This window comes from Nerophis lumbriciformis, linkage group LG08 (genome assembly GCF_033978685.3).
Source record: "Nerophis lumbriciformis linkage group LG08, RoL_Nlum_v2.1, whole genome shotgun sequence".
In the NCBI taxonomy this organism is placed as follows: domain Eukaryota; kingdom Metazoa; phylum Chordata; class Actinopteri; order Syngnathiformes; family Syngnathidae; genus Nerophis; species Nerophis lumbriciformis.
The window spans coordinates 31,221,562-31,238,609 of record NC_084555.2 but is presented as its reverse complement, the minus strand read 5'-3'; the positions used below and the strand labels follow the sequence as shown (position 1 = coordinate 31,238,609).

Sequence of the window (17,048 nt, the reverse complement as noted above, 5' to 3'; positions counted from 1 at the left end):
TTAAAGTACCAATGATTGTCACACACACACACACACACACACACACACACTAGGTGTGTCGAAATGTGTCCTCTGCATTTGACCCATCCCCTTGTTCCACCCCCTGGGAGGTGAGGAGAGCAGTGGGCAGCAGCGGTGCCGCGCCCGGGAATCATTTTTGGTGATTTATCCCCCAATTCCAACCTTTGATGCTGAGTGTCAAGCAGGGAGGTAATGGGTCCCATTTTTATAGTCTTTGGTATGACTCGGCCGGCGTTTGAACTCACAACCTACCGATCTCAGGGCGGACACTCACCACTGAGTTGGCATAGGCCTTCAATTATGGAGGGTCAAATGGGAACACAATTAATACATCTTTAAAATAATTGCTTAAATCTGTCATTAATTGATAAAATTGGAAATAAATACATACATGTGTTATAAATGTTGTCTTAATTAATTAAATGTACATTTATTTTTTTATTTGCATATAAATTTAAAAAATAAAACTTCAAACTGAACAATCTTACACATGGAACACATGTAATGCCTGCTTTGAGCCTTAGGGTTGCACATTAATGACGGTAGTAGTTCAGCCTGTAAGTATTCCAGTTTAAGTTTTGCAGTGGACAAAAAGAAAAGAAAAACAGTTGTTGGCCCATCAGCAAGGCACCAAATCCTTCTTTATGAGCCCATATTTCTCCTTGCATGCCTTTGTTTATGTTCTCTGCTTCTCTGTGTGTAGATACATTACATTAAAGTGTACATTAAATTATAATAAATAATTAGTCTTGCATTATACAAGTTATATTTTCTATGCAGAGTGCAAAATGGCCCTGACAGGCCAGTCAAGGTACACCTCCAGACAGTGAAAAAGGCACCTTTGTTCAAAGCCATACACCGAAATGTTCAATATTTCAGAAACTTCAAATGAATTGGAGCACCAAGGTTCTTCAGCAGTTTTTAGGGCTACAGCATAGAGTCCTTCTATACTGTAGCTGTAGCTGTAGCCTTCTATTCAAGGACCTTTTATTTGGCTTTAAAAGAAATGTTCAACGAGCACTATGAATAGTTTTTACTTGAGGATCTTTACCTCCGCTTCAACTTGAAAACCATTGGAAAACGCGTTGATGTCTTTGAACAGAGAAAAATGTCTGGCCTTTTGAAGGACATCTTGTATTTATTTTTGTTTTTTTTTAACTTACAAAATCAGCCTTTCTAGCCGTGTTTTGAAATATTTTAAATAGGGCTGATCACATTAATCACAAAAATATATTTCATCAACGTAAATTCCGGGTTATAGAGCGTATTTAGGCCGGACCTACCAAATTGTAGAAGAAATAGATATGTTTACATTTATTAGTCACACCGGACCATAAACCACAGATATATACTGGTTCAAAAGATTTTGTAAATGTTAATTTACTAACCTTAATTGTTTCCAAACGTTGGCTGTCACATGGCAGTAAAACAGCTCATCAAACAAAACAGAAGTCATTGTCATGGACCTACTAACTACAGAAGCTCGCGTTCCAATCAGTTAAACAGACTCATTAATTCTATAGTTACGTTTTGGAAAATTCCGAAACTGAAAAAATATACAAAGAATATCATCGGAAGTTAATCATACTAACACAGACACTTGTAAACATGTTAGCATATTTGCTAATGCTAATGACACTAGCTCGATTACATTTGAATAGCACGTACAAATATGCATGAAAACACTCCTACTGTACAGACATCAGACATGGGACAGTTTACTAAGTATGAATTGTTTTAGTTGTATTGTAGAACTTACAAACATTGCTTGGGAGTGATGAATGAAGAATTATTTTGAGCAGAAACAACGAATAGTAGGCGAAATGATCAATCCATCGAAGTTTACTACATAGAATCAGCTTTATCAGCTTTATTGTCATTACGCAAGGTAACGAGATAGCCCTTAATCACAAATGTCTCAAAGGGCTGCACAAGCCACAACGACATCAGATCCCATTTCAGGGCAAGAAAAAACTAAATCCAATGGGAAAAACGAGAAACCTTGGAAGGGACCACAGATGTGTAATATGGTAATCATGTACATACAGTACAGTGACGTGCGGTGAGGTTCATGGCTGGTGAGGCACTGACTTCATCACAGTCAGATTTACAAACATATGAACCCTAAAGAGTATCTTATTCACCATTTGATTGGCAGCAGTTAACGGGTTATGTTTAAAAGCTCATACCAGCATTCTTCCCTGCTTGGCACTCAGCATCAAGGGTTGGAATTGGGGGTTAAATCACCAAAAATGATTCCCGGGCGCAGCGCCGCTGCTGCCCACTGCTCCCCTCACCTCCCAGGGGGTGAACAAGGGGATGGGTCAAATGCAGACGACAAATTTCATTACACCTAGTGTGTGTGACAATCATTGGTACTTTAACTTAACTTTAACTTTACACATACAAACTGTAGCACACAAAAAAGCACATTTAATAAAAAAAAAACGTTATTATGGTCTTACCTTTACTTATAAATGAAGTCCACAACTAAAGCCCTCACTTAAACTTTCCACGTGCAAGATTGAATCTATTTAAAAATGTGTAACCGAGGGTTTATAAATGTCGCCTATACTGTATGAAACTACAAAATAACAAACACGGAGGCTCCAGTTTACACGAGGACCACTTTATTTACCTTCTTTCAAAAACCTCCGCTCCACTGTGTCATCACTTCCGCTCTTAGCGCCTTCAAAATAAGAGCTCAAGGCATATACTGTATAACAGCGCATAACAGGAACTTAACATCACAAAGAGAAAAGCCCATGAAAATAGGTTACAAAAGTTATTTAATAGGAGGCCAAAAAGTGCAAAAACAATAATGTTCGTGTTGGAGGAGTTGTGAATTAGATACACCTGCAGTCTGCAGGTGTACCTTATGTTGTGGCCCTGCAGTCATTCACAACTCCTCCAACACGAACATTATTGTGTTTGCACTTTTTGGCTTCTTAGGAAATAACTTTTTTAAATAGATTCAATCTTGCACGTGGAAAGTTTAAGTGTGGGCTTTAGTTGATATAACAATTATACGGCGGGGGTGCAGGAGGCGGGATTACTGGAGCCTCAGCCAGTGCGTCTTTTGCAGCCGTTTTATGATCGCTCAGCACAAGAAATACGTCACACATACAGTTGTTGACAAAATACACTGTACATTATATACCTCAGCTAACTAAACTATAGAAATGTATAATATGGTTCATATAGCAATACAGTCTCACTGCACAGCAGGCCAGCAGTTAGCCGAGTCCAGAATCCATGTTGAGGCACTGAGTGACGTGCCTCAACTGGCTGCTGTTCACCGCATCGTCTCTTCTCAGTATTTGAACGGCAAATGTGAAAATTCAGCGATTTTGAATAAAAATAATCTAAAACTGGTGAAGTTAAATGGAAAATAACTCTATAGTATAATCACTGGATACATATAACAATTTAATTAATTGTTTTTCTTTTTACATTACCTGCCTCTAGTGACTGCACGTCACTGATACAGTATGCATATTAATCATGCAATTTATTTTGACCGTACATGCGCCTACCTTAACCACTGATGGCTACCTGAAACACAGTGAGTGATCATATGCAAGTGCAAATTTCACTCCAAAACACCCCGAAACAGGAATTTAGATAAAACTGTTACCATGTTTTGTGCAAATAAATGACAAGCATTAAAGTAAAACATTCAAAAATAGTTCTCTGTTTGACATTCTGAAAATAAAATTGCATTTGTGTCCAACTATTTGGATTTGTTGAAGTTAATTTAAATTATGTAAGCAAGTAATACCTGTGATCAATCATGATTAATCAGAATTTAAAAAGTGTGATTAATCTATTCAAAAAATAATCATTTGACAGGCAACATGATGAAAGGTGTTTGACTGTGACGTCATACAAAACGTTATATTGAAGCTTTCACACATCACAAAGGAAGCACCGTTCATTTTTAAGAAATGGCAGCAGCAAGTCTCCTGAGATAGTGTTTAGTCACCTTTTGTTTGAGGAAACCTTTCTTTTGTATTCAATGTTTCATTGATGCTTTGTAAAGGTGCCATTGGAATGTCAGGGGACAGCATGATGCGCTCCGATGTGAAAGTGAAAGCAGATTCGAAAGATGACAGTGACACTCACAAGCCAAAGGTACAGCTAACTTAAATGATATTTGTTGTCTACATTTCCCCCCACTTTTGTCTATTTTTGTTTGCTGTAACAAAGTTGGATGTGCACATACTGCCTCAGTGCGGTTGGCGTCTCCTCTGTTGTTTTCTCACCATATTTAATGTTTTTTTTTTAACATTTACCATTCCTAATGTTTTTCCAGCTTTGTTTTGGCCCCCAGCTTTCTCTGCTTGCTGGGCTGCAAAAAAAAAAGAAGAAGAGCTTGGCATCTGTATAGCACACTGTCCATGGACACAAGCATGTATAGCACAACACACAAAAACAACACTGACTTTATTCTCGTTTCTACACTTGCACCTCCATCAAGCCCACTAATGATCTTCTCTCTGCAAATGGCTGTTTTTTATTTTGCTGATTACGGTAGTAAAGCCTTTTTGAATTATTAAAGACATTCCGAGCAGCTAGAAAAAGACACTTCATACTAGCAAATGAGTTGATCTGTCTGCCAGGAGGATTGCAAAAACCCTAAGACGGACTTGGGGGAGTAGAGAGCAGGAAAAGATAAGCTTTTGCTGACATGAAGATTCCATAAAAGACCAGGAGCACTTGTCAGGCTGCTGTTATTTTCCTGTTTGTACTTACACACACAAACACATCCAAATTGAGCATTGTTATAGATGCAAATAAATATGTTTTGATACTTATTATTAGGGATGTCCGATAATATCGGACTGCCGATATTTTCGGTCGATAAATGCTTTAAAATGTAATATCGGAAATTATCGGTTTCAAAAAGTAAAATGTATTACTTTTTAAAACGCCGCTGTGTACACGGATGTAGGGAGAACTACAGAGCGCCAATAAACCTTAAAGGCACTGCCTTTGCATGCCGGCCCAATCACATAATATCTACGGCTTTTCACACATACAAGTGAATTCAAGGCATACTTGGTCAACAGCCATACAGGTCACACTGAGAATGGCCGTATAAACAACTTTTAACACTGTTACAAATATGCGCCACACTGTGAACCCACACCAAACAAGAATGACAAACACATTTCGGGAGAACATCCGCACCGTAACACAACATAAACACAACAGAACAAATACCCAGAACCCCTTGCAGCACTAACTCTTCCGGGACGCTATAATATACACCCCCCGCTACCCCCTAACCCCCCCCCTCACCCACCTCAATCTCGCCCCTCCAACCCCACCCACCTCAACCTCCTCATGCTCCCAAATTCCAAGCTGCTGTTTTGAGGCATGTTAAAAAAAAAATTATGCACTTTGTGACTTCAATAATAAATATGGCAATGCCATGTTGGCATTTTTTTCCATAACTTGAGTTGATTTATTTGGGAAAACCTTGTTACGTTGTTTAATGCATCCAGCGGGGCATCACAACAAAATTAGGCATAATATTGTGTTAATTCCACGACCGTATATATCGGTATCGGTTGATATCAGAATCGGTAATTAAGAGTTGGACAATATCGGAATATCGGATATCGGCAAAAAAGCCATTATCGGACATCTCTACTTATTATATTGGATCTCATTAGATGTGCATAATAAATAGATCTGCTTAAAAGGGTCATATTATGATTTTTTCTACATTTAAAACACTCTCTTGTGGTTTACATACATGTAATGGTGGTTCTTTGCTCAAAATTGTGCATGGATTATGTTGTACAGACTGTTATCAAGCCGCTTTCTGACCGTCTCGTTGGGTTGCGCTGTTTTCGACTGTGTCTTTTCCCCATGTTGTAGTTTTCAGTGCTTTGAGTCTACTGACAGAAATAAGTTAGAACTAGGGCTGGGCGATATATCGATATACCCGATATATCGCGGGTTCGCCTCTGTGCGATATAGAAAATGATTATATCGTGATATTGGAGTATACGTTGTCACGCAGTTGCTTTTAGCTGCGGGGCATTACACTACAGGCGTTTCTCACTCTTTCTAGTCTCCTTCTCACAGGGGCGTAAAACAAGCCCACCTTCTTCCATACGTCACATACTGTCGCGCGTGTAGCGTCATACGCCCTCGCCCAGCAGAGAGGTAGCAGCGTGGCTAACGTTAGCTGAGGCAGGTGGTACAAGCGGAGCGGTGCGAGTGACAATACAAGATAAGGTGCGAAACTGATCACAAATGGAGGAAGAACAATTAATGCCCCCAAAAAACAGCACGGGGTCCATCATCTGGCGGTAGTTTGGCTTCAAGCGGGAAGATATTCAGCAGACAACAGTAATATGCAAAGTATGCAGCAGAAGCGTTGCTACAAAAGGTAGCAGCCAACATTCCCTCTAAGGTGCGCGTCTGCGCAATTGCGCACTGCTCAAGCGTCCTCTGCGCACAGCAAATATATACCCCGCACCAAATCAAATCCCATCTGAATTCTAAACAAAATAAACACATTTATTGTGTGTAATTTAGCAATGCAACTCTGAGTGACAGTGACAACAAGCGCCCCTAACGGTGTTCGTCAACACCGTTCAATTATTGTAACGTCTATCGAGATGCTTCGAGGACAGGAATTATATCGATCACTTTATTGAGCAAAACTATCTCGAAAAACTAGTCATTTTCTGCCGTACAAACCAGGCCAAAACCAACTTGTCATCTGTCACCAACACGCATACCACTAAGCTACTGGTGCGTTTATGGCCACACAAAAAGTCGGACAACTCAAACACCACACAAAGTTAGACTATGACTCCTCAGTCATACGTGTGCTTATTCTACTGTCATTTTTTATTAATGTTAATTTATTGATATTAATCATGGAATGCTGTTACTAGAGAAAGTTACAGGAATGCACACTTCATCCTATGTTTACATTTCATTGTGCAACATGAGGATGTTTAAGGGGAACTAAATGTGATCTCTGAAAGGGGTACAAATGATTTCCAAAGCAGGACCCCCACCCAGACATATTGTACAATACTAATCCATAGCTTATGAAAAACAAGATTTCTTTTATTTTCATTACAAGTGCGCCAAATCACTAATATTACTAAATAATCTCATGAAAATGACTCCTGTCATTTGAGTGTTATTATAAAAGATTGGTTTGAGACAGGTGTGCTGCTGGTATTGCCACATGTGATGTTGCTCACATGTGCTACACTGAATGCTCAGGGAGTTTTTGTCTTTGCTCAGACACATGAACAATTAGAGGGAACATTGGTAGCAGCACTACTAATTTGTTCTTTCATTTAAAAAGTCACCCGCGAGTGAATGAAGAGTGCTTGAAACTCTGCACGTTAACGTCTCCGGCCGGTGCCACACCCAAAAAAAGGCCGAAACAACCTGCACTGACAAATGAGCCTGACGTCTTCCATTTACAGATCAACACCATATGAAAAACATAGTCAAAAACACAAGGAGATAACTTTCGCAGTAACTTATTACATAGCGGAGGACATGGCCCCATAAACATCATCTATGCAACATTTTGACCAGAGAACCACCTTTACATGTTATGTAGACCACAAGGAAGTGTTCTACATTTAGAAAAATAATAATAATATGACTTCTTTAATGCGCCCTATTATATGCATCAAGTGTCCATTCAAGGCTAAGGCAAAATATCGAGATATATATCGTATATCGCGATATGGCCTAAGAATATTGAGATATTAATAAAAGCCAATATCGCCCAGCCCTAGTAAGAACTATACGCTACTTTATAGTCTGCCCCACATACAAGAGGACTCGCGCAGAGCACTTTGGGCAAATGTATACCATATATGGATAATCCGATGACGTCACAGGACAGAGCAAATTCCAAAGGGCTTGTTTGGAGGAAGCCAATCATTGTATTTTTTAAACATCATTTTGGAATGAGCGGAAATGTTATCACTGGCAGCGTGGCTTGGTTGGTAGAGTGACCATGCCAGCAACTTCAGGGTTCCAGGTTCGATCCCCGCTTCCGCTATCCCAGTCACTGCCGTTTTGTCCTTGGGCAAGATACTTCACCCGCCTGCTCCCAGTGCCACCCACACTGGTTTAACTGTAACTTAGATAATGGGTTTCACTATGTAACACGCTTTGAGTCACTAGATAAAAGAGCTATATAAATATGATCCACTTCACAAAGTTTTAAACTTTGACATGTATTCATTAAATGTGTTCTTTTTATATTCTATGGTTTAAAAAAAAAAAGTTTAAGAGTAATATTGAGAAATGTGAAGCCCTCTGCCAACTGCAACTTTAATAACAGTAGCGATTGGTTTCCTTTAAAAGTTGATCATAATTTGTCTCTGCTTGACCACAAAATGTTAAAATGTCCCTGTGAGCAATGAGCATGTACAATATACAAGTTGTACATGCTGAGCCATGTGCTGGTTTAAGCACATCTTTTTAATGAATCGTTGTGTTGTTAAACTTCCACTTGTATTGTATTGTATTGTATTGTGATCAAAGAAATATATTTTGGTAAATATTGCTAATTTCTGGGGGGGTCCATATTATAATGCACCTTTGTGGGCAGGGAATTTGATACTTTTGTAGGCACGGACCAAATTCCATCGATAATACCCGGTATCGAATCACATAAAATCAGTTGGTACCATATGTCGATACCTTTGTTGTTGTAACGTCAAGGCACAGGCTCAAACACTTGGCGAGGAAAGAAGGACTCAAGCAGCGCTCAAATGTTTTTAGGCATTGTTGCAATTTTCCATGCCAACAAAGCAAGTGAGGCTCCACTTTTCCAAAATGTGCTAGCTTGAAGCTAATCCACATCGGCGTTGCCATATACATTCTACTCATTTGCATTTTAAATGGCAAGTTCAACACCTCCAAGTGTAATTACATGAAAATACAACTAACATGCACATTACAATCAAACAGCTAGTGCAGGGATGGGCAAACTAAGGCCCGCGGGTCACATCCGGCCCGTTGGTCTTTTTGATCCGGCCCGTCCAAAAATAAAACAGAATTGAGCAATTTGTGTAATAATACCAAGTAATTCCCCATAGTGGCGCATTAGGACTGCAGTATGCTTGATTGATTGCACAGCCCAGGTACACTTTTTTTAATTGCTACTGCTCTGACAGCAGAACCAATTTGCAACAATGAGAAAAGCTGACAGCGAATGCCAGATGTTTAATAAGGAATGGACAACTTAATACGTTTTCACTGAAGTCCAGTCAAAGGCTGTATGTCTTATTTGCCAAGAAACCGTCACGGTTTTGAAGGAATACAACGCAAGTCGTCATTTCTCCACCAAGTACGCTAATTATGCAAACAACCAGTCATTGCAAGAACTGTCCGCTACTGCTCAGAAGTTGGAAGCTAATTTGCAGGGTCAGCACAACATCTTTATCCGACGAACTACCGTCCAAGAATCAAGCACAAAGGCAAGTTATCTACTGCCATTTAAATTAGCTAAGACGATCAAGCCTTTTTCCGAAGGAGAGTTTCTAAAAGAGTGCATGGTGGAGACAGCAGGTGTTTGGTGCCCTGAGAGCAAAAGCATATTAGAAAAAAATAGCTTATCACGCAGGACAGTGACCCGCCGTGTGGAGCTAACGACTTAGCTAGCAAGCTCAACAACAAACCTGAATCATTTACATTATGTTCCTTGGCACTAGATAAAAGTAATGACATTCGGGACATCGCTCAGCTTTTGATTTTCATCGAAGGGATTAATGCCAATTTTGAGACGAATGAGGAGTTTTGGGCCCTAAAAGGAAAAAGGTGAGGAGAGGACTTACTTAACGGAAGTCTTCATGAGGCCCAATCTGCCTTGGAGTAAGCTAGCTAACGTTACCAAGGATGGGTCGCCAAATCTCACAGGAAAAAAACATCGGGTTACTAAAAAGAATCCAGGGGAGGGTGAAAGAAGACAACCCCCCAACACAAGGTATTTATTTTACACTGCAGAATCCACTAGGAGGCACTGTGCACATCTGTATTGCAGCTTGACCATGTAGTGAAGCCAGTTATAAAGCTCTAACTTTATTCGTAAGAGGGCACTTCACCATCGTCAGTTTAGTACATTTCTTGACGAGACCACCAGGACTTGCTTTACCATTCCAATGTCCACTGGTTAAGTTTGGGTAAAGTATATATATTAACGTTGTTGCCCTAGGGTAAACTGGGTGTAACACATGGCACACTGACAAAGCTTAACCTATTGTTACTATAACAATCTACAAGGTTAATGTAGGTTGCTTCTCTTTCTCCCCCTCCATTTTTCTGCATTCTTTCGTATCTCAAGTTATCATTACGTATATGTATTGTTGCATTTAAACAACTGTATTGTTGATAATAAAGGTAAATTATTGGTATTGTTCATTATCAATAGCGCTATTTCTATTGGTATTTGTATTGATCCATTTGTAGTGTAATAATGCTCATTGTCATTTCTGTATTGTTTTTTATTTTTCGCTAACTGCTTATTTGCTATTACTTTTACCATCATATTTGTACATGTCGTATTTGCTGATGTTGCTCTATTGTTGTTGTTGTTTGCTGTTGTTGTTTTTGTCTCTCTGTCTAATACCCCTATTGTCCCCACAATTTCCCCCTCTGTCTTCTTTTTTTTCTCTTTCTATCCCCTCCTGCTCCGGCCCGGCTGCACTAAATAATAATATAAATACATTTAATAAAGTCAAATACAAATAAGGCAACAAGAGAAGTATCCTACACTTCTCTTTTGTAAAGTAAATCTGAACAGCCGACATGGGCATCTACATCAACTATATGAATTGCCTGAGAAGCTGGACAGGACACAAAAAAAAAACAAAGTTTGGGTAAAGTATGTCAACGTGTGTGAGAGCTAAAACAGGAGATGATCTCATTTTTGGAGCAACTTGAAAAAGCTGACACTTTCCCTGAGCTTAGTGACACCGATTGGCTTTGTGATTTAGCGTTTGCTGTGGACATACTGGCACACATGAATGAGCTGAATGTGAAGCTACAAGGCAAAGACCAGTTTGTACATGAAATGTACACAAATGTCAGAGCTTTCAAAACAAAGCTGACTTTATTTTCAAAACAAATGTCAAACGAGTCATTCACTCACATTATTTATTTTCATGTACATTTTTTTATTCAGTGAAAAGGCTGTAAAATTCAATTCAGTTTTTAAAAAAGTCATATTGTGAGTGTTTGTATTGTGTGTTTAGCTCTTACACTTTTCTACTGCATTTTAGGAATTTCTTCCACTGATGTTGAACAACCTACACATGTTTAAAGTGTTCCTTACAATGTGTGACACTTTTTACAGCTAAAATATTATGTATAAAAAAAATTAAAAAAAAGTGTCAGTGTTATGTTGAAAATCAGAAATAAAAGAATAAGACCGGTAAATATTTTCACACATTCATCAGTCAGTCACTCTTCTGTTACACGGAAATATCCTGCAGTTATCATGCCATATATACAGTGTGATTGGTGTATACATATACATATACATATGTATATATATATATATATATATATATATATATATATATATATATATATATATATATATATATATATATATATATATACATATATATATATATACATGTATATATATATATAGTAACACTAGAATAAAGACTTAATTTAGAGTTATTTGGACACGAGGGGAACATATAAGTGTTAGGGTTACTAATAAGCAATAATTCTGAGGTTATTGAGGGAAGACTCTTAGTTAATGGCTTACTGGTTGTATAACAAGGCATTAATAAGTACTTAGTAATGCCTAATTAAGAGCCAATATGTTACTAATTTGCATGTTAATAAGAAACTAATTAATGTTGAATATACTAAAGTGTTATATATATATATATATATATAACACACACCGGCCCCCAGATATATTTTTACCGATCAAAGTGGCCCCAGAGTCAAAATAATTGCCCAGGTCTGAGCTAGTTGTGTAATAGGTAGGATACTTAGAGTATAAACACTTTGTAGGGTGCAACAAAAACCTAGCCTGGCACATTCAGCTTAATGACAAAGACTACTTGCTAGCTAGGCAACACATTGTAATTTGAGACCTGAAAAAAACCTCAAGCCACAAAAAGCACATATTGAGCACGTATTTACGACACACAAAAACTTGAGACTGGTGGCAAAGCTGAATGAATCACTTTCAGCTTTGCCACCACAATTTCACACAATCATCTGCGCATGAGTTCAGTAAATTAGCTTTGCCTGTGCTACCAAGTTTGCAGGTGTTTTGATAATTGCAGAGTAAATAAGGCCCTCTCTTTGTAAGCTTTTAAGGTACAGAATCATACTTGAGTTTAGTTATATGTTTTAAGTCACTGGCTTTCTGTCCACAGCAGCTACAAGACAGCCACAATACCAACAACAGCAACACAAGCTCCCACTGTGTGTCCCAGCCGGCCACGCCAAACAGCGTCCTGCCTGTCCCATCGCCCCTTTCACCCAGCCCGGCCAGCTTGTCCTCCTACCACGGAGATGATAGTGACAGCATCAGCAGCCCGCCTTGGCCCGTCAAGGCCCCGTCCAGTCCTGTAAGTACCACACCTCCAAGTACAGGCAGATGGATGGTCAGCTTGCTAGCAAAACGTAATGTGCTTATTGCAGAGGGTTGGTAGTCAAATGAAAATAGCCAAAGACAGCTGTGATTACTATGTATAAAAAACAAGTGTGTTTTAGCTTTAACCAGGAGCCTAGTTCACAATGTGTAAATATGCAATGAAACTTAATGACATCCATGAGGCGAGAGGATTGTTAAAGCACAGGGGACAGCAAATAGACTGGGTAATTACCTTTATACAATTGATAGGAATAATGGCTCATTTAGGAAGCGTTAGCTGTGCACTTTCCTGTCATAATGGCATGCCAAATAAAGGCTATAAACATTTGTCATTTTATTTGAGAATCATTTAAATAAAATTGTATGTTGTATGAAATTTTAAGATCACATTCTTTGGTAACACTTTAGTATGGGGAACATATTCTAAGTAACAAAGACTTAATTTAGAGTTATTTGGACACTAGGGGAACATATAAGTGTTAGGGTTACTAATAAGCAATAATTCTGAGGTTATTGAGGGAAGACTCTTAGTTAATGGCTTACTGGTTGTATAATAAGGCCATGCAGAATAAGGCATTAATAAGTACTTAATAATGACTAATTAAGAGCCAATATGTTTCTAATTTGCATGTTAATAAGCAACTAATTAATGGTGAATATGTTCCCCATACTAAAGTGTTACCCATTTTTTTTATTGTTAAATCCCTCTTCTTTTTTCCTGCTGTCATTTTGTTTGGGGGGGACAGAAAGCCAACGTAAACTCCTCAACAGCCGTTGGCGAGCGAATGGTCCGGCTGTACGATCTGGGTGTGGAGCCAGAGAGGCGCAACTGGGTGGAGCGCTATCTTTCCTTCATGGACGACAGAGGAACGCCCGTTTGTCAGCTGCCTGTAGTGGGAAAGAAGCCTCTGGACCTCTGGAAGCTCTATGTTGCTGTTCGCGAGATTGGAGGCCTCGCCATGGTAATGTTCAAGGCTTGGGATCATGTTTCGTGACTAAAATGTCACAATAACAGAAAATATTATCTTCTTTCTGTGATATTAAGGTAGAAATGTGTGCTGAAGAATGACACAACTTTTCTATTTCAATTTATTAAGGATAGCCCCTTGAGATGCAGCATTTCGTTTCTTGCAGGGTTCCAATCAAAAATAAATATTTGTTGATTAGATTTGTTGGGACGTACGTTACCACGTTACAATATGCACTCACTGCAGTGGGCACACCCAAGGGTGTAGCACCAAACTATGGGCCCCCATACATAAGACTCCTAAAGGGCCTCCCATTCCACCCTGAACCCAACATGCACTAAAAAACAAAGATTTGCATGGATTTGGTTAAAACCATCTTTTTAAATACATGTAAAAACCTTATTTAGGTTTTTGACTTTTAAAGGATGGGATTGACATATCTCCAACATATAAACCCCCCTCAATTATTTGGTTTTGTTTGAAATTTTACAAAACAGTGCCAGTAAATTGAATATAAAGTGGCCAGAATATGCATGTGAATGATCATATAACCTGTCATTGTTCACTTAAATACGATTATAATTCTGTCAAGTTTGACTTTACATCAGATTGTTAAATAGAGATTATCTGATAGACATGGGATTATCATAAATGCCTAATACAGATCATACTAATACGTCATTATTATTTTGATTGTATTATTTTAGTGCTTCTGCAGGGGGCTAAGTATCCGCCTGTCTTTAAAAAGTAGTGACGCTTCTGTTTCTAACTTTAATCGAGGGTTCTTGAACGCACCACAGTTATGCGCAATGAGATGCAAAAGTTAAACTTGTACACAACTTTCCGCTATGCTGCCACAGATAGATGTGTTATATTTTTTTTACCTTTCTTCTGTCACCTCATCCTTGTTGCAAAATGTTGGTGCTGTGTGTGAGTAAGGTGAGCTTTGATGACATTACGACGTCTGTGTTGAGTAAAGTGTTCCATGCTAGGTCTGCCTGTCCAGGTGAAACGAACCATTTCATGTTTATGCAAGGGGGTGTTGTAAGTCTTTGACATTGATTTAATTTGATTTAAGCAACTTAGGCAGAAAAATTTATTTTTGTATCATTTTTCTCGTTGTCGTTTTTTAAAACGTACGTATTTAAAAAGCAGAAAAAGATCTTCAAACTTTACAAAAGCCCAAGACCCCACTAGACCCTCGACCCCTCTTTGACCCCCTTGGGTACACCTGCACAAAGAGCTGTACAAAAAAAGCAGCCTTTAACAGTGTCAGAAAGATATTACCTAGTTAACTTCTTTAATATGTTTATTTTGTGGTTGTAGTTTGTGGTGGTGTAGCATGCTATAGTGAGAGAATATTTATTAAGATAATAGAAAATGTGACCTTTTCTGTTGGTCAATTCAGTTTTGATTAGATTTCCACCTCTTGCAGTGTTTGGCAAAATATTAGAATGTTCTGTTTAATGCAAAATTACAATTATAGTAGATTTATAAAAAGCACTGTACATTGAGTAAACAACCTCAAAGTGCTACAGTGTATTAAAAAAATAAAATAAAAAGATAATAAGAATAAATAAAAATAAAAACTAGAACAGCCTAATAGCTAGAACTAGTATGCATATAGCTAAAAAAAATGCTTTTTTTTTTTCAAAAGACGGGTTTTTAAGCCATTTTTAAAAGCATCCACAGTCTGTGGTGCCCTCAAGTGGTCAGGGAGAGCGTTCCACATACTGGGATCGGTGGAGCAGAAAGCCCGGTCTCCCATTGTTCGTAGCTTTGTCAACAATCCTTACAATTACAGTAATCACCTTGTACTTCAAAGACTTTAGAACACAGATTATATATTGTTACCATGTTATTGACCGGAATAGATAACATTACGCCATCGTCCCTCAGGTGAACAAGAACAAGAAGTGGCGTGAGCTGTCCGCCACTCTGAGCGTGGGGACATCGAGCAGCTCGGCCAGCTCGCTCAAGAAGAACTATATCCAGTACCTGTTCGCCTATGAGTGCAAGATGGAGCGGGGAGAGGAGCCACCAGCAGACAGCAGCAGCAGCAGTAGCGGCAGCGTGGCTGGAGCAGACCACAGGAAGCAGGTCAAGATGCAGCCGCCGTCACCTGGTAAGGCTTACTAGCAAACCACTGCACGCCAGAATACTGCAAGTAAAGCGATAGCAGGTGATAGAGTTATGGCAAAAGGTCAAAAGCACCAACACTGCTGCACCTTAAAGGAAAACTGCACTTTTTTTGGAATTTTGCCCATCATCTACAATCCTTATGTGAAACAAGAACATAAATGTATGTCCCTTTATGTATCTTCGAAGTGGCTAACAGTGGAAATGGGATCCATCTATTCCGCCAATAAAAAGCTCTAAAAACATCCAAAAACCGCCAACAACGCTCCATTTACTGGACATGCTTATTCACCAAGCTCGAGTGACATTGTTATTGTAAGCGTTGCTCTAGCTGTAAGCAGCAGCTGCGTCTGCTGCTTTTGTTTTGTCTTTGAGTTAGTAGAAGTTAATGCAAGATTATGAATCATGCATCTCACCTGTATCGCAGAAGGTTGTGGCACCAAGCCGGGAAGTTGGTCAACTTTGAAAATCCACACATTACCAACTTGATACTACATGGGCCTGGTTTACTAAGATTCAAACACCACGCGCTAAACAGTGTGTGCAATCTATAAAATAGGTTGTACTTTCAGTGGATATGTTACATGTGATTTACTAAGACTGCATATGCAATTGAAAAGTGGTGCAGACCGCCTTATTTAAATGAGGATTGTGTGTGTACTATACTGGGCATCACCATGGAGACACTCATTTACTGCACATTCATGTTATCATGCTGCTACCTGTGACGTTTTGCTATGTTTTCAAACATGCAGGAGACATCTACCACGTATTAATGGTCATTTAGAAACAATCCTGCAGTACACTTACAATGACAGCACTTTTGTTTTTACAGCCGAAGGTGCGCTTATTGGAGAGAGGCTGCACTTACCACGCTCAAGCTGCAAAAAAATGCATATCTAAAGAAGTTTTTTTTTCATGTAAGAAATATTTTAATATGTATTCTATGTATATAAAAAAAAAAAAAACATAATTCAAAAAATACTAAAGAACTCCAAAACGCATCAATTGAATGTGTTTTATTCAACCCCTTAAGTCCTCTAGCAGCTCTAAAATTATAAAATGATGTTGCTGAATAGACAATGTCTAACATTTCTTATTTCTGACCGTCCAAAATGTTGACACACACGAGCACTGATCCTGCAGCTGTGTGTGGAACTGTCCTTCCCACACGTGTTAAATAAAACGCCAAATAGTGCTCTCGAAACAGTGATGAGTGTTGATAAATCACATTGCGTGTGCTAAATAATTATTTTTGCATCTTCTCCTCCAAGTATTGGGGGCATTTC

The 17,048-nt window shown here is 38.8% G+C and overlaps 1 protein-coding gene across 3 annotated transcripts in view; it reads left to right on the top strand.

The window, feature by feature from the left end:
* Window positions 1–17,048, top strand: part of arid1b (AT-rich interactive domain 1B) — a 584,854-nt gene that overhangs the window by 535,182 nt on the left and 32,624 nt on the right. For 2 of the 3 annotated variants that reach the window (XM_061968668.2, XM_061968666.2), the window contains 4 exons: window positions 4,064–4,155; window positions 12,432–12,626; window positions 13,399–13,614; window positions 15,520–15,745. In XM_061968668.2, coding sequence (XP_061824652.2) covers window positions 4,064–4,155; window positions 12,432–12,626; window positions 13,399–13,614; window positions 15,520–15,745 — 729 coding nt within the window. The remainder of the gene's footprint in view (window positions 1–4,063; window positions 4,156–12,431; window positions 12,627–13,398; window positions 13,615–15,519; window positions 15,746–17,048) is intronic. The other variant, XM_061968667.2, reaches the window with a different exon arrangement.